The sequence below is a fragment of the Perna viridis genome, chromosome 13, assembly GCF_037379345.1.
Source record: "Perna viridis isolate PV_CMFRI_1.1 ecotype Kerala chromosome 13, ASM3737934v1, whole genome shotgun sequence".
In the NCBI taxonomy this organism is placed as follows: domain Eukaryota; kingdom Metazoa; phylum Mollusca; class Bivalvia; order Mytilida; family Mytilidae; genus Perna; species Perna viridis.
Window position 1 is genome coordinate 3,693,641 of NC_142457.1, and position 25,844 is coordinate 3,719,484.

The following is a 25,844-nucleotide window of genomic DNA, read 5'->3' on the forward strand; positions in this document are numbered from 1 at the left end:
TACTCATTTTACTACCGGTAAACTCCACCTCTCCCCGTAACAATTACGTTATATCTTGTTATTGTCTATATACGATGAAGAAGCCTATTATGAATATTTTCTAATGTCGGAAAAGATCACTGGAAACAAGTTTTAACAGTTTTACAGAAGAAAACACATATCAATTAAGAGGAATCGACTGAATGCTGTAAGCTTCTTTCTTCACTTTAAGGGATTGTTATGACTATTTAAACATTTTTTACGTCTTATCACGTGAGGTAGATCATACATACATGTTAAACTAGCGAACAATAAAGTCGCATTTCGGTACAAATACTCGAAATTGGGTAAAAACGTATAGAAATTGATACACGGTTGTTCTATGCTGTAATATTGGCAAAACATTCACGTGATCTAATTTTATTTCCAGGGTTTTATAGGTACGTAGCTGACATTCATACTAAGCAATCTGCAATTTCTAAAATTCAGAAAAAAAGACAGGATAAACTTGGCAGTACACTACTTCTGTATTAATACTAGTATATAGAGCGTAAAGATAGCATAAGTTATATCTATTACAAGGTGATTCATATTTTAAAGCATACATGTAGTTTACGTTAATACATTAATGAAGGCAAACGGTCGGTATCATTTTGGGCTTTGTCTGCTGCACGGAACAATTAAGAGTAAGTGCTTGAAAGAATCAGGCAAAATGGAAAAAAAATCAGAAACATGCATGTCAAAACCCCACCGATCTCACAGTATAATTTCACTCAAGGATGCTTTCTCTATTTGAAAAGACCATTATTTGATCTCTCTATCACTGGCTTTGCTCAGATATTTTTCAATAGAATGTTGGAAAAATAAGGTTTTTGCCCATGAAATGTTAATATTCAGTGCATTTCAATGAATTCATGACTCAATGCACCAACATGATTTGGAAAATATCATCTTTTTTCCTTGGTTCTGAGGGTGCAAATAGTATAATCAAAACTACTAAAGGGATAGACCGATTTCTTTGAGGAACTCCACTGAAACCATACAAGGTCGAATATATTTGTGATATGAGGTATAAATGTAGTGTTGTGTACTTCCTAAATTTGTCTTTTTTCTACGGAAATCGCGATTTTTTGTGAAAATATCCACGTTAAAAGAACGTTATTGGTCCGTGTGTTATAATACGCTTTCGCGCATTCTCAATCGACGTACTGTCCGGGTCATGTGCACATGTGTTACACGGGTATTGAAAGTTCATCATTTTGCTTAATTAAACGCCATCCACCATTTTGCTGGGGTGCAAAACTGTCCAGACATGAAAAGGCGTAGAACGTGTCGAAATAAACCTTCCCCTTTTATGTGTAAACATTTGTGCCCGAAGTCCGGACCCCTTCCAATTTTTATGTGATTTTTTTGTCCTTGGTTGTTAAAAATATTTCGATCCTGACTTTGGAATAAAAATAGTTTGGTAAGGAAGATTTGAAAAAATTATTAATGTGAATAAAAAAGAAAAAAACAATTCGCTTACATGCGTTAGAAAAGTATATATTTTGCGAAAAAAAAACCAATTCTGAGTCAAAAAGAAAACCAAGTCCCCCTGAAAAATTAATGGGCAACTCCTCTCAAACCACTAAAACAATTTGAACAAAGCTGTACATCATTTATATATGGAAGATGATCGTAGATCCTTTACAACGATTACTCATTATGTTTAAATCCGTCAAATTAGTACTGTGTTCACACTTTGCATCCTCTAGTAACACTATCAAAATGATGTTGTTTTTTATACCATGTTCCACCCACTGCCATATTCTCACAGAGACTGGCACTTAATATATGACGACAAAAATTGAATAGAAAGATTAAATATACTGTAATTGCACATGTATCTTGTGTCTCAACACCTTGGCTGCTACATGTAGGTTTAATCGTGAAATATGGATTTTTGTAATATATACGTTGTAACAAAATATTAACAGAAAAAAAATTAATATATAGCACTCCGCGGATCTATCTCACAATGTTATATCAATAACCTCTGTGGCACAGTGCAGTTCGACAACTCTGATTGGTTGTTGCGGTAAACAGAATTTAGATGTCGAAGCGTTCAAAATATTTGATTTTGGGGTATCGGATTTGGTTTTACTGGCCTTCGATGATGAAAAATGAGCAATTAAAGTGGCAGCCATTTCATTAACATTCTGATTATGATTTCTTAGAACAAAAGCTATTGAAACAAGAAAAAATCAAAGAGATTGCGGTCAACATTATGAACTTGTTGTTCATTAGGTGGTGGCCATCACTTACATGAGAAATAAACACCCCTGTAATTGGTCTTTTACATAACTTAGCATGTTAATTTTCAACCCATATTGTATCCAATACCAAGACTTATCAGAACTGCAAAATTCAAAGACAATATAACGAATAAATAAACGCGCAAAAAGAAAGCATCCAAAACATGGGAAATATCTTTCCACGTTGGAGTGGCGTGATCTTCGTCCAAATCTTCTTTTTCCACCTTTTTGTCGTATTTACTCTCCTCTGACCTTGGTCTAACTTTCTTTCCACAAATGCAACGATAATGTTGCCAACAGGATACGGGTGCCAAACATTTAGTAACAAGAGTTGTCACCCATTTACTGACAGGAAGTGAATCGTCTTTATGGTGAACATCCAGTACAAGTATGGTAATGATAACGGAAATGACGCCTAGAGCTAACACTAATAACAGGTACACAGCTGGAAGAAAACAAAGAATTTTAAGTTACAAGTCTTTGAAAAAATCAAGAAAAATAGGAAGCAGAAAAACCTGAACTCATGTAAACAACTTGCCAATCTGGCAATACTTATATACTTTCACTTAAGGAAGTCATTCCTACTCATATGACCACTATCTGATCCCTACGAAAATGTAAATATAGGTTCTAACCCTAAAATGTTCATTCTAGTCAAATTGTAACTCATTTTCCAAAATGGTATGGAAAATCGTGTCTTTATTCCTTGATGCAAATTACACTGCCAAATTAGTGGCTAATTTTCATAAAATGTTCAATATTTCACCCAATGCCTGTTTCGTACATGGACTGAAACTCAATCATCATCTCATCCAACACACTTGTTATTCAGACTCATTAAATCAAAGGGTTAAGTATTCTTGCTTGATGTGAACCAGACTAAGGAAATGATACACACGGATACGCTTGAAATATACAACCTACAGATTAAATCAGCCCAGTCAAACCCTTTGTATTTTTTTTTAAATTAAAAATAAATGCGACACCAAAAATATTCTTATATAATAACGATTGTATTATAAGTCGTACAATGACTGAATTTATGTTATAAAATAGTAAAGAGAAAGATACTTACTCAAAATTGCCGTCGATTTTGAGGACGAGGGCAAATTGTCTGAAATTATAGTTAAATAAACTGCATAGGCCAGTAATACGGTCAAAGTATAGCCAATCTTCTCCCCTGAATCTGCAGGCAGTTTGAATACCAATGCACTGAGAATCGCTAATAAAAACACCGGAATTAAAGTATTCAGTACATGGAAGGCTGGGCGTCGTTTGAATATTAATGTAAACGTCACATCCGGGGTTGAAGCGCCCTCTCTTGTATTTGTTGATGAGTATGATGTGTACCCTTCGTACCTCCATTCGCCGTTTTCTTTGTAATAGCTTAGTCTGACAGGGTTCGAATCTATAATCAACGATAACTCGATTGCAGTATATCCCCATGTGGTTACTATGACGTCACATTTTTGAGTATCGAATGGATAGTACGTAACATCCGTATCGCAGTGTGTTGTATAAATTCCAGAGGGAGTCCAAATGACGTCTCCTGACATCTGAACTTGCATTAATACTTTTTCATCACTTACTACAGATATATCGTTAATTCTAAAAGAAAATGACATTTAAACGGTAAATGAAAAGAAAGTAACTAACGATATATGAAAAAATGCAAAGTGTTCAACGTTTATTTTTTTAGTTTCATAATTAGAAACATGTCTGCATCGAAAAATAAGGGAGAACTATGAACGAAAGCTGTTGTTTTACAGTAAACAAAGTAAATCTTTTAAAGGGATATCAATTATTGTGCTTTTAAAGAAAATCTCACAATTATTGTGTAAAATATTCGAGAATATTAGTTTTACTTATTGCAATTAAATGTCCATTGCGTTGGTTTTTTCCGCCATTAATTATATTGTAGCAATAATTTCTGATTATGCAGTAATAAGTGATGTTTTATGTTTTGTAGTCAACTTGAGATATTACATTATGAAGGCAGTAAATCATACGTTTTAAGTGTCAGTCTCTGTAAAGATCAGGCAGTGGGTGAAACATGAAATAAAAAAAATTGACAGTTTGGTTTGACTATTTGCAGCATCAGACTCAAGGAAAAAGGACAATTATGCCCATATCATTTTGGTAAATGGAGTTAAAATTTCATTGAAATGCACTGAAAATGAACATCTCAAGGACATATGACTCATTTTTCACATCCTATTGAAAACATTCTGAGCAAATCCAGTAATGCAGAGATACAAAAAAGGATCTATCTAAATAGAGAAAGCATCCTTCAGCGAAATTATATTGTCATATTAGTGGGGTTTTCACATGCATGTTACTGCTTTTTCCCATTTTGCCTCATTCGTACCAAAATGTACACTTAAAATACTAATTAGCTTTAATTGTAATGTAAATACATGTTTTAAGCCTTCTGTATGGTTAGGTTGTAATTCATAATATATTTATACTGATGCCATTTTACACTCACGAGTTTTCTATAATAAGTGCAGGCCTCCAAATGTAATTTTCGTTGGTATATATTGACGGTATGACGCTGTTATATGTGGAATCAGTTGACCAATCTAGTCGTTGGTCATTCCAGGACTGAAAAATAAACAATACAAGTTTTGTTTGTTGATCGAATGGTTGAGTTAAGGGCGTAGGCCTAGGGTAAGGGACATAAATCTTGAAATCAGTGGTATGTTTGTATCATATTCAATTTTACCAAAGCCTATCAAGTTTACATTCAAAACAGAATAAAATCAGTCCAAGTTACTTTGATGCTCACATGAGATTGATGTAAAATGCTGAATACAAGCGTTCCAATGATTTGTAAGAGTTGTGTCCCTTACCCTAGGTCTACTTCCTTAAAACATATGTACAAATAAACACTGTTTTAAAACATTGCAACACAAACTGAAACATGAAAGACTTAACGACAGCTTTGTGTATTACAGTATGTTATGTATGACCAGAATAATGAATAACCTGTTTTTATGAACAACCAATTGACAAATTAAGAATTACAAGGACCATACATAAGTCAGTGTTAAACAACAAAAACGTACCATGGTTAAATATCCCGCCAGTTTCATAGATTGATCTGCTATGCTCTAGAATAAAACAAATAATACATTTTGAACTGCTGTTTGAAGATTGGAGTTTAGAACTGGACAATGGCTTCTCACATATTATTATTATATAAGTTATCACTTCTTCAAATCATTACTATTCATTGATTTGGCCTATATGACAAAGAGCTATAAATGTCCTCGTATTTTTCTATGAAAGCATCTATAATGCTTACTCTACAGATGTATTAGGTCTAAATACCAGCTTTTGTTGGGTCAACATTTGCATTTCTGGTGTTTGTGTGTGTATGTTTATCTAACTTGTGTCTTGAAAGCCCTTGTGAATGTTTAACGAATACAGAAAATATAATAAGCGAATTACACTAATCTGCAAAAATATATTCGCTACACTGCTCCATCGGAATAGTGTCGTCACATTCTGAGACGTTTGTATTAAATCGATTTATTGTGACATGCATCATTAATTTGATCCCATATCCTACATAACAAAACCCTAGATGAACTGTCTCAATATTACACAAACGTCTCAGAATGTGACGACACTGTTCGCTACACTGCTCCATCGGATCAAATTGATACAGGGAAGATAATAGAAACTTATAAAAGGTTCTCAAATATTCCCAACGATGTTGGAATTGTCCAATTTGCTATGCAAATTTTTGGTCGTTCACCCCGCGTGACTCAACTCGTACTGCTGTGACATCTATGGCAACACCGCCTGCACAAAAGTCCAGCGCCCTAGACCACTCGGCAAGCTAGGCTATATAAAAATATAGCTTTCGCTGGCCGGGTCATTCCTCCTTGTAGAATTAATCTAGGGTTGTAACTTCGTACACGAGTGTATGGTAGTACGGGACAGTTCATCTAGGTGTTATTATGAAGAATAGAGGATCAAATTAATGATGCATGTCACAACAATATATATATTCATTTTTTAATTATGACGAAACAACGAATTTAGAACTTGAACTTTCAACATAAAAACAGAACATTGTTTTTTTTTACCAATGAATGACCCTAGATATCATTAGTTCAACACTATCACGAATTTATCTATTGATATAATGCGCTTATGTAGCAAACTCCATGATTAAAAAAAATAAAATTCCATTTCTGTTTGACAGGTAGGATTATTTACGCGTTGTAAACAAGTGATATTTTATACTTTCGTAAGAAATTATAAACTGGCTGTGAGCAAAAAAAAAATAAATAAATAAACGTATTATAGGATTAAACACTGTTTTCCTTGAATTTATCGATGTGTAAAATCGGACCATTCACTCACAAATCAATTTAAATTCATGTTTGTGAGTGAATGGTCCGATATTACACATCCATAAATTCTGGAAAAACAATGTAAAATCCTTATAATTTCTATCCCTAATTATCTGAAATATATTAATAGTTTTTTTAAAAGATTCTCATTGTTGTTTTAAATACACAATGTCGACAATGAATGGAATGAAGCAGATAATACTGTTTTAAGCCTCGAAAAGGCTCTATCTTTTGTTGAAGCGATGATAGCCATGTTGTTTACGATTTGTACATGGAACTTATACTGTTATAAAAACTGTCATCGCTGAGGTCGTAAAAGATGAAAAACCAATCATAATACTTAAAAAGGCATATGCTAATTAGATTGGAATTATGACTGCTGGTTACATGTACAAGAATAAATATTTGGCTCATACAGTATATTAGTTCCATTATGTCTGTTGTTTGACCTACCAAAGAGTTTAAGGTAATGATATTCAGTGCCACAGTTACATTGACATTTGCCAAAGGTCGAACAAAAATGTTGTAAGTGGTTCCTATTCCCAACGACGACCTTAGACTTTCTTCTGTAGCGTAGCTATAGGCTGCATATACTTGATAAAAACCTTCAAATAGAAATAAAAATATGTTAGTTACAGCAACTTATATTGCACAGGAAAACATTGCAACATATGTGCTTTATAGACACTACCACAGGATGAAAGCATGCACGGAGTAGGTGGGAAAAGGGTAGAAATAATAAGACCTTTTCGATTCATTCTCTCACAATTTTAGTTCCAAAAGTTCGTGCGAAATAAGGTATTTTGAAAATCAGCCATCTGGTGCTGAGGAGAGAACCTAATACGGCAGGGGACTGAAACGTTCCCGATACCATTCTGCCTTTAAACTACACCTGTTTACCATTACATATATTAAATCTGTCTATGTATAAATGCTTAATTACATTTAAACATTGTATCCACCAAAATTCAACTTTTAATTTTTAGTTTTACAAAATTTGACCGGGGTAACTTGGTGTGCGAAACAGTGTGCCTTAATGTAACTGTACAGTGCACCCTTAGGTTGTTGATGAACGTCATTTTTTTAACAACGTAACGACAGTATCTATTTCAAATTCGTTATAAAGTATGTGTCACCATACGTTTAAAAACATGGGAAGATATATATATATATATTTTGTTTAAATTTTTAATCGGCCATATTAATGAATTTATGGCATTTCAGTCACACAGTGAGACATTTTATTCTATTTTATTATTGGGTTTAGTGCATAAAACACATCTCAGCATATCTGAATATGCAATATTCATATGTTTGGTATTTTACGTATTTATATTCTTGTATATTGCTGAATAAAAAGAAATCGCAACAATTAAATGTATTTTGTGCAAAGAACGGAGCAGCGGTCGTTTTCTGGGGGGAAATAGACAATATTTTACCGCATTAGTAAATAGTAAATCATATGAATTTGTCGAAAGATTCGAGCTACTTTTGAAATACGTTCAAATGCATTGGGTGAAACAGGGAAACATAAATACTTAACTTATAATTGTTAATGGGCCTAGGAATTATTGAAAGGTTAAGGTGATAACATCTTTCATAAAACTTATACTTATACGTCAAAGATTTAAGTAGCAGTCCTTCTAAAAATCACGCAGAAGGTGACTCATGCATATCAAAAACCCACTTAATTCAGTTTTATTTCTTGTTCAGAGACCGTTACTGACCAGTCTTGGTTGTTGCGCTTTTGAGATAAAAATTATATAGATTGTACATGGAATTTGCACTTGGTCAGAGTTATCGTTCTTGACATGACTTCATTGGGTTGATTTTAGTGGAAGATCGAATGCAGAAAAGATTATCGTTATGTGAAAGTGTAGCATATGTAGACTGAAAAAGTATCGTTTGTTTGGTGGGTTTTCTTAACCATGAATCACTTTACCATTGGCAGTGATGAATTGTATATGGACTGGTACTTACAAGCCTTAATAATTCATTATCTACTTACTTATAACCTAATTGATGTTATCTACTGCTCTATGTAAGGTCCGCATCATTCAAATATTTTAGAAGCTTTTTTGAATATCTTATTTTTCCTCTCCATTTTACTGACTGACAAATATAAATCAAACCTAATCATCGAGACCGAATTACTAGTAGTGATACGTCATTTAATGTTTATTTTTTAAACACATTTTATATCAATTAAATATTGCTGGATGACTTCATATATGTTTTGAATAGAGTAATTTGAAACTTTTAACCTGTAAGTAGTAACCCTTGCATACAACTATAGTGGCAGTTCTGCAGTGGAGTACCTTACAGTTTATGCGACCATTATCTTTCTGTCTGTAAACAGCAAAGACGTGAAATTTGTTTTATGTAAAACCATCTTAGATTAACGTTTTTATTGCACTTTCATGTATAATGATACATGTAGTACATTACAATGTATTTGTTTCATTAACTATAACATTGCCACGAAAAGTATTATACACATACACATAATTATTCTTCATATCTAATATACACGAGTTGTTGGTCATATAAACAGTAGTTGATGTGTGGAATGCGTTTGACATGGTTTTTCTTTTCGTTTGTTTCTTTTTTCCGACGCAGTCGGTATATTTTATACAGGAATGCCAAATGTCTATCTAAAAATGCGAGGAAGACTTTTAGTATGGCCCTTATACAATGTCATTTTGATTATACATGTTCGTCATTGTATAGTGGTATAAATAAATCTCTGAAAAGAGAGCTTCACGTTATGCAAAATAAAATTGTACGATTTATTAATGGTTTTGACCACAGGAAAAGAGTTGATTACCCTGTTTTGTTAACAACTGTTTTTTTAAATGTTGAACTTAGAGTATAACAAATGTGTCTAAACCATGCACATAGAATTTTTTATAATAAGTGCCCAAGGTACATGAATAGCAATTTTGTGAAAATGGCAGATATTCATACTTATGATACTAAAGATCAAGTAAATTCATTTTTTTACTCCATCGGTTAATTGCCATTCTTCAAATACATTTTATTATAATGCTATAAAGGATTGGAATAGTCTCCCCTTAGAATTGAAGAGAACAAAAAATGTGAACAGTTTTAAAGCTGAATTTAAAAAGTTTCTTTTTGAAAAAATGAAGGTTACTTTAGAAAATAATTTTATTTCATAATATATAAATATAAAGCCTCCCTAAGTCTTGCGTCGGTCAATTTGTTGCTTTTTGATGTTTAGCCCTAAATAGGTTTGGGTACATTTAATGGACCCCATTGGAAATATGCTGAAAAGCTTTAATGGGCTATCCAAGGTTAGACATCGACCTAATTTTTACTTTTTAAGGCTACCAATTAAATTTTAACATTTAGCCTAGATGCATTCATGGCAAGTTTTAATACTATATTGTCATAAGAGTATACTATATATTGTATGACTGTATTTAATGAATGGATGCTGTCCTGTAAATTGTATGTATGATGTTCTGATCTGAATAAAGCTATCTATCTATCTATTTATATTTTCGCTTTTACCCTTTCACCTTAAGGACACTCTTCTATGGAAACGCAAGTCACCTGATCGCAATTCTGTTTCCCGATTGGCCAGATACTGATAACTTAGTGGCGTTCGAAAAAATGTTTCGAAAATTTGTAATTGCATGCCATGTGTTATTTTCTTGAAAGAATGTCGAAACTTAGAAATAAAAAGAAGAAATGTTTACTGCAACGGCTATCTTTTTTTTAAAGATAGTACTTGTTTAAATTCTTTTGCTGTTAGAAAGGTTCAATGTAAATTCATGTAAAAATTTCGGATGTGATTCTTTATATTCAGAAGATAATATGTTGCATATGATAAGAAAGATGTACAAACAGCAGTTAATCTGAAAAAGAACTTATTCACTTTTTTTTTAAATTGTACTATAGACGTATAATGCAATACTGATTGAATGACAACTATTTTAAATATGTGTAGATAAATGGATTTCATCATTTATTGAATGGTGTTATATTTAAGTTGAAATTGTAGGAAAAAAAAACAGAATAAAATACGTAGTTCTAATACTTATCAAACCTTAGGTTAAGGTGATAGATTTGCACAGCCTTTGTAGCTAGATATGCGCACTGACATAGTTTTGAACCCTAATTAGCTATTTTCAGAATTAAAGACCCACAGAATAAAATACATATTCACTTACTGTTAGAATATAAAACATAAACAAATAATCCATGCAACAAAAACATTGTTAACTATCAAAAGTTAATGTAAATTAGCGACGATACGTCATTCAAAGGTAAATTTATATCAAAAATATAATATCACTGAACTTCAGTGAAGGCGTAAGCAGAAATAAATTAATTCGTAACAATGAAATAATGGACAAGTTTTAATGATTAACACATAATCAGTAAAGTTAGACATTTTGTTTTGTCCGGACCTGTCACTGTAATTGCTGCATTAACAAGTTACTACAAATTAATGTGATATACGTCAATTCTGATACTGAATGCACAATTAAACAGGTAAAATAAAGTAGAGAGGACAAACAAAATTTATTGTTCACAAACAGATTCCATTGCTGAAGCGGTATATATGTAATTTCACAATTGCTATGGGATTATTTAAATGTTTTAAGAAATTATTGAAATTCTAAATAATTTAGATTTTACACGTCTTTTAAATAAGTTCATTAGAAATGGGAAGCAGTAGGCCATTAACATGTATTTTAATCTATTATTAGAAATATATATTATAACATCCATTTTTCCTTGGTCTTTCGTAAAAGAACCATTTAAGTTTTATTTTTGTGTTTTTTTTCTTATGATATTACAAATTTTTATCATTGGATTTGCAATAAGTACCGTATGCCAGTCAAAAAAGCCGTATTTTCCGATTTATATTGGATAGATGTTTTAAATGTTGTGACGCCACAATCGAAAAATCCCCTCATGGTTAAAAATTACCAAAGGAAGAAATGTAATAATTTAAAAAAAAATATTTGTATTGGAGCAAATAGTTTACCTGACACCGAAGCACTATTCATTTAACCACACTTTTCAATTTGATGGGCTTGAAATGACACAAAACATACCGTTATGCAGAAAAGTGCAACACACGAGAATCATATGAAGTGCCACATATGAAAATCATATAAAGTGCCACACACAAGTATCATATTAAGTGCCACACACCAGAATCATTTTAAGTGCCACACATAAGAATCATATGAAATGCCACACACAATAATTATATTAAGTGCCACACACACAATAATCATATGAAGTGCCACACACGAGAATCATATTAAGTGCCACACATGAGAATCATATGAAGTGGCATACACGAGAATCAGATTAAGTGCCATAAATAAGCATCATATTAAGTGCCACAAATGAGAATCATATTAAGTGAAACATTTCAAAAACATCGAGCGAAATATGATTAACATATGTTTCAATTCACACATTATAATCATATGTATTTAAAACAAACATACTAGCAAGCCAATAATTACAAATGAGAATCATATGATAATCATGTGACTATAATATGTATGTTAGCATATTATTGTCTTATGAACCAAATGATTATCATATGTGGCATTGTTGGTTGTGAACATGTACACATTATATGTTTTATAGTAAACATAAAATACCTCCTAATCCTAAGAACAGTATAACTCCAAAACCTTTCGGAATATTCATCTTTCCAGCTTTACATTTACTTTCTAATGACTGCTACTTTCAACTGATCCAACCTATTGTTTACTGTTTTATCAATCACTGTATCTGGTTATGGCGACCTACTGAATATGAAAGGGACATACATTAATTATAAATGTATTAATCCTGTAAAATGTTTGATAGAGTAATCAAGGGAACCAAGTTTATAGCGGTAATCAAAAGAAGGTCAAAGAGCAGACATGGAAAAACAGACATACACAACAAAGAACATAAAGTAACTAAAATCATACATACAAAGTAACAAAAGCAAATGAGCAACTCGGACTCCACTAAAAACTAAAAAAAAATAATAACTGTTTTATTACCTAATTTGTCTATGTGATATAATAAAGAATGGAAATGGGGAATATGTCCATCTACGTTTTTTCACACGAGTTTTTTGTGTGTAAATTCCACTTCAATGAAGCGCTTAAAAAAGTTCAATCAATCAAAAGGCTTAGATAAAGGTCATTATGGGGTCAGTGCAATAGACTCCTCAAGGAGACTATTGCACCGTGCAATAGTACATCGACAGTGCAATAGATCGTCCTGTCCTGAATAAATTTTGAAAATAGAGAAAAATATGTGTATATTTAATAAACAAGAAAAAACCTTATCTAAAGTCATTAATTGTATCATCACAGCAGAAATAAATGAGACAGAAATATCAGGCAATAAAGACAATAATAGACAGTAACAGCTTTTTCAATTTATACTGCAATTAAGCTTTTTACTATACAAATAAAGGGTGTTGAATAACGCAAAGCTTTATTCCTCCACTGCATTATATCGTCTACTGGTTACCTTTTGAGTTATGAGCAACGTCAAAAAAGGAAACAGGTAACAAGTTTAAAGGATCCCACGCCCACCGCCATCCTCAAAAGATTGCTGAAAAAATATTTTGGACAAATTTCACATGATTTATTTAGAAAATGTGGTTGCAAAATTAAAATAATACATGAACATTGCCGAAAATACAAATACATGCATTTGTACTCGCTTCGAAACATTCAGATTAGATTGAGGAATCCTCGCGATCTGACTGTTCCTTAATGAATTTGATATTTTTGGGAAATAAACATGTTTATAATATTGTCCATATACCACATAACACAAAGGAACCCGAAGTCACTAAGAAAACCGCTTTGTTTAAAAATTGCAATCTTTGAACATACAAATGTACATTAATTATCGGGCTCGATGACAACTTTAAGGGAACAGATAGGTGTCCCAGTTTTATCGAAAGAAGACAGTTTGTAAAGGTCATCAACAATTCTAAACATATTGACAAAGATTTTTTCTTTAAAAAATACTACTAGTCATATGTAACTGAAACACATTTCCACCATAATACAGATTAGGTATTCCTATTTCTTTATGAGGAGGACAGTATAGAACTAAAGCTATTTGGAATAGTCAATTTTCAATTCAATGTCCTCCTTCCCCCATTCTCATATTCAAAGTCGAATGGTTCAATTCCTCTTTCTTTTAAGCAAAATTTTAAACATGCTAAACCTAGAAGGTAAATTGTAGGTACGTGATGGTTATCACAGATATTAAACATAAAACAATCTTTGAATAAGAAATAAAAAAACAAAACTTTCTGTCACAATCGTAGCAAATATTTCAGGATGTTTACAAATTACAGTAGTTAATTGTTTTATTGGAATTAATATTCCAACTGTTTAAGAATAAATAAAGGTTATGCTATGATCAATCTTTGTACTACGAAAAGAATCCTAGATGCGAAATCGATATGGTATGAATATTTACCATGTACAACCAATTCAGCCTATACTCCTTAACCGAGTGGTCATTGATGATCTATCATTGCTAATTAAAAAGAGATTTTCATTGATATGTGAGGTACATTTCTGTCCGTCATGATTTATCTACTGTACATACCCTGTATTCTTGCATGAAGCATAATGTAAGAGGAAAGTTACGGTATATGTAAAATCTTGCCCTCATTTGAAGATATTTAAGTAGCACTCCAGCTAAGAATAATGCAAAATGTGATACATGGTTGGAAAGCCTACATATTTTTATTTTTGATATCTTGTTTAAAATGTTTTAGTAAACAGAAATTAACATTTGGTTTTTCATATAACCCCGTGCTCATAGGAGATAAAAATTGTATAGAATGCACTGTAAAATTCAAAAGTAAGGGAGATAATTCTGTAAATGAAATCCAAATACAATAGAATCTATTGGATTTTCAATGTTGATTATCTCCTAAAAACAGGCAGATTTGAATGAATAATTACACATTTCATAATATAGACCCATAAAACAACTTAATTACAAAAATAAAAATATGTAGCCTTTTTGGGGTGTATCACATTTTTCAGATTTTGTATGATTCTTACAAAGACAGCTACTTAATTGATGTCAAATGTATAATAAATCGCTTCATTCAAATTTACTTAAATTACTTCAATTCAATAATTGAATAATTATTATAACAATTCAATAAAACGACGCCTTGGTATTTTATTTTATTAGAGTCTCATTTTCGTTGGCTGGAATAAGTTTACGAGTAAATAAGTATTTTTAAGTTGTTTCCATTGTAGTTCAGTTTTAACGTCATGAATGCCATTGTACAGTGAAACTCTATTTGATTTTAGTTGAGAGAAGATATATGTACTCATCCTCGTGAATGTTCGCCAAATCATCTACACTTCATACTTCTAGTGCCTGGGTTTTGGAAGTATTATTGATGATAACCCAGTACAGCACTGGCCTTCGATTCAAAAATCAAATTCACAATACTCTCTATTAAAAACAGAAAAGCGGTCCAGAAATGGATGTGATCATGTTCCACTTAATGTGAAGCTGCAACTAAATCTTCCAGTTTTCTTTTACACTAAGGATTTTTCGTTTTTAGTATCAATCTATATTAAATTAAGACAATGTCAATGGTAGAAGCAATTCGAAGTGCATTTTATTTTATAATTATGTAACTATTAACCTTCATGAATACAGATCTGCTATTTGGAGAAACCCATGCTTTCATTCAATCTCCTCTGCAGGTTGTGATAAAATCGTAGGGCATGAGCATTTCTCCTCACAAATTTCCAAGCTGTTTCGAGGAACTGTACTTTTTGCATAAAGGGATAAAGTTAAACACAGAGTGTGGCAGAGGTGTAAAGCTTTGAAATAGCGAATAGACCGTCTGTACAGGAGATTGTGATTCAACCAACTCAAGAAGGACGATTCCTGTAAAAGTATCAATATCATGTACAATCGAAAACCATTGCAAAAAATAACCAAACAGATATTGGGGACATAATACCATATCTCTTTCAAATGGATACTAGTAATATACAAGCAAGAGAAATATAAAATTATAATGTAACGAATCTTGTAATTATATGTAAATACGTCATTTTAATAACCAAATAAATTCCATCTGTAAAAATGTAAGGCAAATCAAAGGATTTATAATTCAAATAGTAGTAAAAAAGAACATAATCCAGGGATAACAAAACTACATAGAAACAAGATACACATAAAAAGAACATGAAATTATCAAAATTACAAGCACAGAGAGACAAGAGTAAATGAGAAATATGGAATCCACTTAAACAAGTATCATTAACCAGATGCATCGGTAGGTTAGTGTCTTCTGCTAAAATTTCACGTCGGGGTAATAGAAGAACTATGACAAGGCGAACCAATCGATCCTCATGGTTCAGATGGATCTACCGAGAAAATTAACGAGCACAAAACTTGTGGTGTAAAGACTTTAAAATTGTAACAAAATTTAGCTGTTCCAAAAGCTTAATTGTACAATTGAATTCAAGACATTGAATGGATTTTGAAATGGAAAGAAAAATGTATCGTTCTCTTTACTTTTTTAAAGAATAAGAAGGCATTCAAAAAACGTGATTGTTCTCAACAATAAAAAAAATCATGGACGCATTTTGCTTGTAAACATAACACTAGAAATTGAACCTGCCAACCCAATACAATCTATCTTATTTAGGAACATTGAAAAACTCACTACATTCTTAACTTAAAATAGAAAGCCAGCAGCTTTGTCAAAAGCTTTTATTTATATTAAAAAGTTCGATTGATAAAAAATAGTTATGATCACCTTTACATGCAAAAAAAAATTCTAAATAGAAAAAAAAACATTGTTGTTGATCTTTAATTATTTATAATGAAAAACATTTCTTTATTTGTGTTTTCATGTAAGTTAAAATTATATTACTTACTTGTTACATAAATCCTTTCTGCTCTCACAGATCTATGTCGGTAATACCAATAAAAATATACATGAACAAAACCAAATAAAGACAGTTGTATTGTTGGATTCTCCATTCATTTACTAATGAGTTATAAAAGTGTCTGAAATTATTGAATTCAGAGTAGAACAAATATTCAAGGTTTCGGTCCTTTTTACATAATATTCTGTTATCGTTGTATGGTTTTTATCGATGCATAACTTCAATTGCATAGCAAATAATCTAAAAAAAAACTCTAATTATTTTCTATAGGAAATAAAACAAAAACAAAACATCTCAACTCACAAGCTCAATAATAATCAATGTATCCTGATAACAACCCTAGTTTTAATGGAATGATTTAAATAGCACTCCAGCTAAGGATCATGCAAAATGTGATTTATAGGTAAAAAGCCTACATATTTTAATTTCTGATCTTTTGTTTGAAATTTCATAGTAAACAGACATAAACATGTGGTTTTTCATATAACCTGTGCTCTTAGGAGATACAAATTATGTAGAATGCATTGTAGATTTCAAAATTAAGGGAGATATTTCTGTAAATGGCGCTCAAATACAATAGAATCTACTGTATTTTCAATGTCGATTATCTCCTATGAGCATGCAGATTTGAATGAATAATTACACATTTCATAGTATAGACCCATAAAACAACTTAATTACAAAAATAAAAGTATGTAGCCTTTTTGGGATGTATCAAATTTTTCAGATTTTGCATAATTCTTACAAAGACAGCTACTTAATTCTTCGAGGAAAAAAATACCATTATCTAAAGTCAATTTTAATTATAAAGATAATACTTGCTGATGAGGACATCAATAAATGATGATTGTTTGAATTGTTGTTCTAACTCTCTGAATCGTTGCCAAATGAAGACCAACGACATCATCCAGACTTGGACAGCCATCTATGGTTTGTTGGTTTATTTTTGTTTATTTTAATCATATTATGTTTAACTTTGTTTCTTCCGACGCAGTGGGTATTGAGTTTGTCTTTACATCACGTGACACCCACAATACCTAACCATGGCAATGTAACCAATGGGACTTTCAGCCTCGCATTTCATTTTACCAAAGTGAAAGCAACAATGAAATTCAGTGAAGCTCTACACATGCAAATATTTTCCCGTGAAATGCATTTTAATCGAGCTTCACATAAAATTCACGTGAACTTCACAAGAAATAAATATGATTTTCACGTGAAATTCACCTAACATGACCTGCATTTGAACAATTTAAATGAATGTCACATGAAGGCTCGATTCATCCGAATTTCACGTGAACTCTGTCACAAGGTTCATTTACACTGTTCGGTTGAAATCATGTAAGATTCGTGTGAAAATCATGTGAAATAATATTGCCTGTGCATAGGGAGCATAAGTGTCCGGAATATAATATATATATATATATATATATATATATATATATATATATATATATAGAAGGGTCTGAAAAATTCCCAACAATGTAAGAACTGTCAAATTTGCGAAGCAAATTTTTGTCGTTCCCCCTACGGGACTCGAACTCGTACCGCTGTAACATCTATGGCAACACCGCCTGCACTAAGTCCAGCGCCCTAGACCACTCGGCCAGCTAGGCTATATAGACTCGTCACATTCTGAGACGTTGTATATATATATATAATCGTCTAAATAATAGTCAACAATCACTCTTACGGGGTGATGGATCGTTAAAAACGATGCGAAACATAACAATAAATAAAATAAACGTCTAAATATGTTTAACATCACCAGAAGATGGTAAAATTAAAAATTTTTATATATATATAGAATCATGAGCAACCTGTAATACATCGGATAATTGGTAATGCTTACTTTTTGAACCAGTCAAATAATTGAATTACGAAACATAGCACAGTGATCACACAATTCACTAAATCACCGTTTTCTACAGCAAAGTTCATTTCCTGAGAGGGTTGCATAGACTGCAATATTACTCTATGTACACAGGCAAAATTATTTCACATGATTTTCACACGAATTTCACATGATTTTCACCTGAATTGAGCAAATAAACTAAGTGACAGAGTTCACGTGAAATTCGGGGGAATGGAGCCTTCACGTGAAATTCACACGAAATGTTCACATGAAATTCGTGTTAGTGAATTTCATATGAAAATCATGTTCATTTCATGTGAATTTCACATGAATTTCATGTGAAGCTCGATTAACCTGAATGTCACGTGAAAAATATTTGCCTGTGTATCTAATTCTTCAACAACAATTTTATGTATCTTGTTAACTGTATGCAATCGCTAAAAATAGTCAAAAGAGAAAATCCATATAGTAAATGACACTTGTATCCATCCTTGAAAATTAATTGTCGCCAGAGATAAAAGGGTCTCATCTTTTTTTTTTTATTAATATGAAAATTTTGTTTGTAAACGTTCCAAATACAATCTGAATGAGACGTGAAGGCGTCAATAAATCATTGAGGCTTCAATTCTTGTATTGCACATGGTGATTGATTTGGCTTCCTATTTCGAAATTTTTGATTTAAAAATTTGAGTACATCTTGTAAACCACTGTTGGGAATTTAGATCTTTCTATATATTTAATTCTACTGCTACCGATGAGAGGTTACTCCTTTGAAACATGTACAGCATATAGATATTTGCACATATATGTGATTGGTGCTTTTGTATTTAAAGTGGTCTCTTATGTATTGTTCATATATAATTTAAAAATATTCAAAATTGATTGAATGATTTACACGATGCTTTACTGAAACCTAGTTCGTCTTTTGAATTTTCCATTTCAAGATCAGTATATTATCAATGAATAGAATGAGATGGTACTATAGCGTGTTTAATGTCATGATACCCTTTACTAATAAAACTTGTAACATATATAGTTATTGATAATGAGGATGTATAATCATGTATTCTAATTGGTGAATTATGTATGTGGCATTGCATGATTGTTTGGGAGATATCAGATTTTTAGTGAGTTTTGAACTAAAATATGAGAATCAACAGATTGGTCTTTTTAATTAAAAAGTTAAACTGATAAGAGAAAAAGGTTTATCATTTAGGGCTGAAGTTATAAAATATTTGAAGTAAATAAAAAACATTTACATTTGAGCATACTTTATATATATAGAAAGGTCTGAAAAAATCCCAACGATGTTAGAACTGTCAAATTTGCGATGCAAACTCGTACCGCAGTGACATTTATGGCAACACTGCCTGCACAAAGTCCAGCGCCCAAGACCACTCGGTTTTTTTCACACCATGAATCATTTTACCGAGGGAAAATGTTTAAATTTTATATTGACTGGTACTTAAAAACACAGATGACATGTAAATTGTAAACAATGTGCAGGGTTAATGTATTAACAACTAAGAATTCCTCTAGATTTGTCATGTCTGTAAAACTAAGAAAAATTTTGACCTCAATCAAAGGGTCACTGTCGTCCTCATTCATTTATGATAATTATTACGTTCAATCGGCCGACATGATCATAATGGTGACCATAGAATTTATACAGATAGAAGCGGGTCACGTTCATTAAAGTTATCGATAAAATAATTTAGATTTGCCTTAATGCCCTTTTGCAAATTTACTACACATGATTGTTATGTAGCTTTTCGGTGTCATGAAAGGGTAATCTAGGGAACCAATATTCTAGCGGAAAATCAAAATAATGTAATCCAGGGTCAAAGACCAGACAGCGAAAACATACACAACAAAGAACATAAAATAACCAAAATAACATTTACAAAGCAAAAAGGAAATGAGTGACTCGGACTCTATTCAAATCTGGGAGGATGGACCAGGTGCACCGGTAGGGAAAGCGTCCTCTACATTTCCAGAGACACCCGCCGAATGCTAATAAAAAGTCAAGTCCGGGGTAGACGAAAAATTCACGTATTAATTTTTCACGTATTAAATTTCACGTAAGACTTGAATGAATTGTATAGAGTGAAACATGCTTATGTACTTTAAATTTTGTTATATCGTTTAATAGTGTGGGATGTTCATGTTTATCTAATAAGTGTTGACAGCATGTGCGATTCCAACAAATATCACCAGTAAATTCAAAATACAAAAGAATCAAAACTGTAAATTCTGGAATAAAAAAACAGGTTTCCGTTTCATATCGAAAAAAATATGTCTGTATGGAAAATCTCTTTATTAGCCTAGACAGGTTATTTTTACAACTAAGTGTAAGTTTTTGTAAGAATCAGGCAAAATGGGAAAAATCAGAAACATGCATGTCAAAAACCAAACAAACAATCTGATAATATTATTTCACTTAAGGATGCTGTCTCCGTTTGAAAAGACCATTATTTGATCTCATGTTCTTTAATTTATTCTGACATTTTTTAATAGAATGTTAGAAAAATGAAGTTTTTGACAGAGTTATCTGCCATCCAAATGTTCATCTTCAGTGCATTTCCAATGAAATTCTATTCTAACTCAATATACCAACATAATATGGAAAATCTTGTCTTTTCCCTTTATTCTGTTGATGTAAATAGTCACACTTAATTTAAAAAAATGGTGTTTTTTTTCATACCATGTTTTATCCACTGCCTGATTCTTACAGAGCCTGACACTAAATTACAAGAAAAATAATTATGATATATTGTCACTGACGAATGAATTCTTTGTGTACAGAAAATTGAAAAGTATTATAGCCACTCCATTTTACGTTATACTTTTTGAAAAAAAAAACCTTTTAAAAGTATGTTGGTCTGTTGATTTGTCGGAACAACTTGTGTTTGTCTGGAATATTTAGTAAGGAAGCGTCTAGGTGAAAATGTCTATTTTGGATACTTTTATCCCAAAGTTAATCATAGCTGATTCTCGGAGTGTCTCGAAATATGTCTTGAATATGTTGGAATAAAGGTTTCCTGAACAGTATGTTTTCCGATAGTCATATTGGTGTCTCTTAAAACTACTAGTTTTCATACTTATGTTTCTGATATAAATGTCCCTTCAGGGATTAACTTTTCATCGAATCAAAAAAAAACAAAAACAAAAAAACCAAAAAAAAAAAAAAGAAAGAAGTTTTTGGTTGGATCTTATGTTTGCTTATAATTCATATCATGCAGTGCTTTCCACCTAAAAAACGTGATCTTAAAGTATTGGAATAGACGAATATGAAACATAATCGAAGTATCATTCATCTATCTCACATATACAATGAACAAATAAAAAATGTCCACCATAGTTGGACTATCAGAAGTTCCATGATTACTGAAAAGAAAATAAAACTCAAATGAGGCAGATATTATCCTAAGTTTACTCTAACAAATGAAACAGTTTTGCGCTTCCACTTTCGCTTATCAAAAACTCAATCCTAGATTTTGTGACCATCATCGTCTCTTGTAGTTAAAATAGCTTTTTTCTTCTTGTCGTTGTCTTGAAATTGAAAGCTTTCAATAAAAACCATGAAAAAACACGACAAAGTTGTTTCATAGGTCGCTTATTCTTTGAAACAGCTGTGCAGCATACCGAACTTAACAATACTTGTATGTTTAGTATTTTGTATTTTTGAAATTAAAACGCTTCAAACTTATTTTTGTGTAAACATGGTAGCTAAAACAATGTAGCTCATTTGATATACTCCTATAGAACTGATCGGTGCCCCTTGATAAGTTTGGTTTGTAGCACCTTTTGTATATATCATAATACTTTATTTTTTAACGCTTGAACTTTCTAAGTATCATAAGCATTTGGTTTTGATACTATTGATGAGATATTACTTATACCGGAAGTGATATCAAGGGAATCAGGATTCGAACAGTAATCAAAAAGAACATAATCCAATGACTAGACATACACAACAAAAATCATGATACAACCAAAATAACACGAACAAGGAATCAAAAGTAAATGAGCAAACCGGAGTTCACTAAAACCTGGGAGCATTGATCAGGTGCACCGCTAGAAACACCTATCGAGTTCACTAAAACCCGGGAGCATTGATCAGGTGCACCCCTAGAAACACCTATCGAGTTCACTGAAACCTGGAGGCATTGATCAGGTGCACCGCTAGAAACACCTATCGAGTTCACTAAAATCCGGGAGCATTGATCAGGTGCACCCCTAGAAACACCTATCGAGTTCACTGAAACCTGGAAGCATTGATCAGAAACCCGGGAGCATTGATCAGTTGCACCGCTAGAAACACCTATCGAATTCACTAAAACCTGGGAGTATTGATCAGGTGCACTGCTAGAAACACCCATCAAGTTGATCATAAAATGCCACATCCGAGGTAAACAAAAAGAGGAAGGAGAACTACGACAGTATAAATAAATCGGTTATAATGGAACAGATGCACATACCAGAACGATCCACGGTCATTATGAAGTCAATTAAACTTTTGTTGTGATGACTTTAATCTTGTAGCAACATAACCATGTAATCAACCCGAATCAAAGGAGTCTAGCGTAGTTTAAAAAGTCAATAGACTTTCGGAAAGCTCCGGCAAAGCAAATGAGTTTTGATATGAAAACTCCAAACGCAGGTGCTAAGAGGGTGTTGCTTAGTATGAAGGAAACTTTGCGATTCGTTTATCAGATATATTGTTCATGAAGTTTCCCTTTCAATTGATCCCTATGAGTAGGTCAAAATCAAAATATGAGGCCGACTTCATAGTGTCTTTAGTGTCCTTCATCTTTATTGTTTTGGGGTTGATGCGATGTATAAAATCCTCGAATCTAGGATCGTTTAAGGACAAAATGTCATCTATATACATGTAACGAAAATTTACAATACTAATACTTTTATATCTACTTTACTGTAACTCCCATTCCAGCTGCTTCCATGTATGAAGTTTCTGTCTCTTAACTAACATACTTACATAGAAAATGCTATTCAATTTTATCAAGATATGGATCAGCCTCTTAAAGAAAATATACAGGGTCATATTTCATTCCAGCAGCTCACAATGATCTGGCTGACTGATATGAAAAACACCTTTATATCATTCATAGAAAGTCTCCCTCTTTCAACGGATTGAATGTTCAGTAGCTAGTTATCATTAAAGCGAGTGTCATGCCAGAACTTACCCTAAAAGTACACCCAGTCTGTGCTTCCAGTATTTTGGTGGCGTCTGAGCTGTTCGTTTGTATGTGTTTCTTTGTACGTTTTGTTTTGTTTTGTTTTTTTGGGGTGGGGGTTATTTCGTGCTTTTTACTGTGTGTGTGTGTTTTTTTCCTGTCTGGTCTTTTTCCTTGAATTATATTCTTTTGATTTCTGCTCCATCATGGTTCACTTGATTACACTACTGGGTCGATAACTCTGTCGGTAGATTTTGTCCCCGAAGGTATTGTCAGCCCAGTAATATAATTCATAGTTTTAACGAGGAATAAATGAAAAACTGGCTCGGATGTCCCCCGGTCCGAACCTGACAACAGACCGGACACAAGGTTTCCGTTAAAGACTGCTGTATCCCCTCATGGGAATCTTAGCAGGCTCACATCTGGTATTGATAGCGCCTCGACAATTCAAACAAAATGTATCCAATCGTACGTTCAGTCTGATTACCATCTTTTTTTTCAGTACAAAAATTCTATTTCAAAATAATCAAACCATGTTCTATCACTTTGAATGATATATTTGACTACAACGATGAAGAACCACATTGTACTATATCAAAATGTGCAATTAAACATTGCAAGAGTAACCAAGGGAACCAAGGTTATAGCGGTAATCAAAAGAATGTTATCCAGGGACAAAGACCAGACATGGAAAACAGACATTCACAACAAAGAACATAAAGTAACTAAAATCATACATACAAAGTAACAAAAGTAAATGAGCAACTCGGACTCCACTAAAAACTGGGAGCATGGACCAGGTGCACCGGTAGGGTAAGCGTTCTCTGCTTTTCTAGAAACACCCGCCGAGTTGCTCATAAAAAGTCAAGACATGCAACATTCTAATAACATCACAAAATATCAGGAAAAAATTTCCCCCGTATTTCAAAGCCAAATCAATATTGATTTTTTTCATATTCCTATACTCCATGCTCCCAGTTTTTAGTGGAGTCCGAGTTGCTCATTTACTTTTGTTACTTTGTATGTATGATTTAAGTTACTTTATGTTCTTTATTGTATGTGTCTGCTTTCCATGTCTGGTCTTTGTCCCTGGATTATATTATTTTGATTACCGCTATAACCTTGGTTCCCTTGATTACTCTTTCAAATATTGCATCCAAACATTTTAATCATAAAAGGTTATGGCAGGTCCTCGACACTTAGGACCAAGCTAAAATCTTGTAAAAACTTTCCACTCAAATATGGTCCTTCCGGTCACGTCATTATGGGAGATTTAAACATCATCGAAAACGTATCCTTCCGTAAGGTACTTTCTAAAAGATCTTACCGAGAACCACGTTCCATAAATATGAATTATAACTTCAAAGTTGTTTTGGATGCCGTAGAGGGCTCACACAAGAAAATGAATAAAACGAGTACAAGAAGACATTGATTTACTATCAGAGTGGGTAAAGACTGTGATGTCTTTAATTTTGAAACGTATGAGAGTGTTAAGTAGTTTCAAAGAGAATCAATGCTACATCAGTTGTTTCACAGACCCTAAGGTAGAAAAAAGACCATTGTGTTCTATACATGACAAATATGTTGTCATACCAGCAGACAAAGCTAAAAACAACATTGTTTTGTCTGCAAAATGTATTACATTCCATTTTATTATCAGATCTAGACGTAGACATAGTAAATTATGGCAGTAATAAGACCTATACTGCTACCACACTTTCTAATTAGTATCAATTCATCAATGAAAGTTTTTTTTATCTGTTATAGTTTACAAGATATTAGACATATTTTACGCCTGATCTAAACAATCGACACAAATTATGTACCAGGTTTGGTAGTAATGTATAGAATAGTTTCAGAGGAAAAGATTTTTAAAGAAAAGTTTACGATGACGGACACCTAGTGATGTGGTAATAGGCCAGGTGCGCTAATTAAAGGTGCACAATGAGAATATGTGATACAGAATATGTGAGGCTCATCAAAGTCCATTTAGTGGTGTAGGCGGAGTAACAAATAAAAGATGGGTACATTTGTAGCACTTTGGGTAACGGAACGAAGGAATGAAGGAAGTACGGATGGAAGGAAGGACGAACACCCCTATCAATATATACCCGCGAGTGGGGGTATAACAAATGTCTTGGGTATACTTCCTATATATTTTACTTATCTAAGGCCTTTTGACAAAGATTGATTCAGGA

At 32.6% G+C, this 25,844-nt stretch overlaps 1 protein-coding gene across 4 annotated transcripts; it reads right to left on the reverse strand.

The window, feature by feature from the left end:
- Window positions 1-1,505: 1,505 nt before the first annotated feature.
- Window positions 1,506-16,727, reverse strand: LOC148599282 (acetylcholine receptor subunit alpha-like). Of its 4 annotated transcripts, XM_088558646.1 has the most exons (9): window positions 16,582-16,727; window positions 15,333-15,580; window positions 13,166-13,249; window positions 12,295-12,444; window positions 7,094-7,245; window positions 5,342-5,386; window positions 4,762-4,877; window positions 3,349-3,881; window positions 1,506-2,718 (listed from the first exon to the last, which is right to left on the reverse strand). In XM_088558646.1, the coding sequence occupies exons 4-9, from the start codon at window positions 12,341-12,343 to the stop codon at window positions 2,339-2,341; spliced, it is 1,275 nt and encodes a 424-aa protein (XP_088414772.1). In that variant the 5' UTR covers window positions 12,344-12,444; window positions 13,166-13,249; window positions 15,333-15,580; window positions 16,582-16,727; the 3' UTR covers window positions 1,506-2,338. The 4 variants fall into 4 exon arrangements, with proteins under 4 accessions (XP_088414772.1, XP_088414773.1, XP_088414775.1 ...); XM_088558647.1 differs by lacking the exons at window positions 13,166-13,249; window positions 15,333-15,580 and having other exon boundaries at window positions 16,582-16,701; XM_088558649.1 differs by lacking the exons at window positions 12,295-12,444; window positions 13,166-13,249; window positions 15,333-15,580; window positions 16,582-16,727 and adding an exon at window positions 10,837-10,954.
- Window positions 16,728-25,844: the final 9,117 nt, after the last annotated feature.

Excerpts from the sequence above, each read along its gene's own strand:
- LOC148599282 (XM_088558646.1), bottom strand. The coding sequence starts at position 12,343 with ATGAATATTCCGAAAGGTTTTGGAGTTATACTGTTCTTAGGATTAGGA. Across the intron at positions 7,246-12,294 it reads ACTGTTCTTAGGATTAGGAG|GTTTTTATCAAGTATATGCA; the intron begins GTATTTTATGTT and ends TTCTATTTGAAG. Across the intron at positions 2,719-3,348 it reads AAAATCGACGGCAATTTTGA|CTGTGTACCTGTTATTAGTG; the intron begins GTAAGTATCTTT and ends GTTTTCTTCCAG.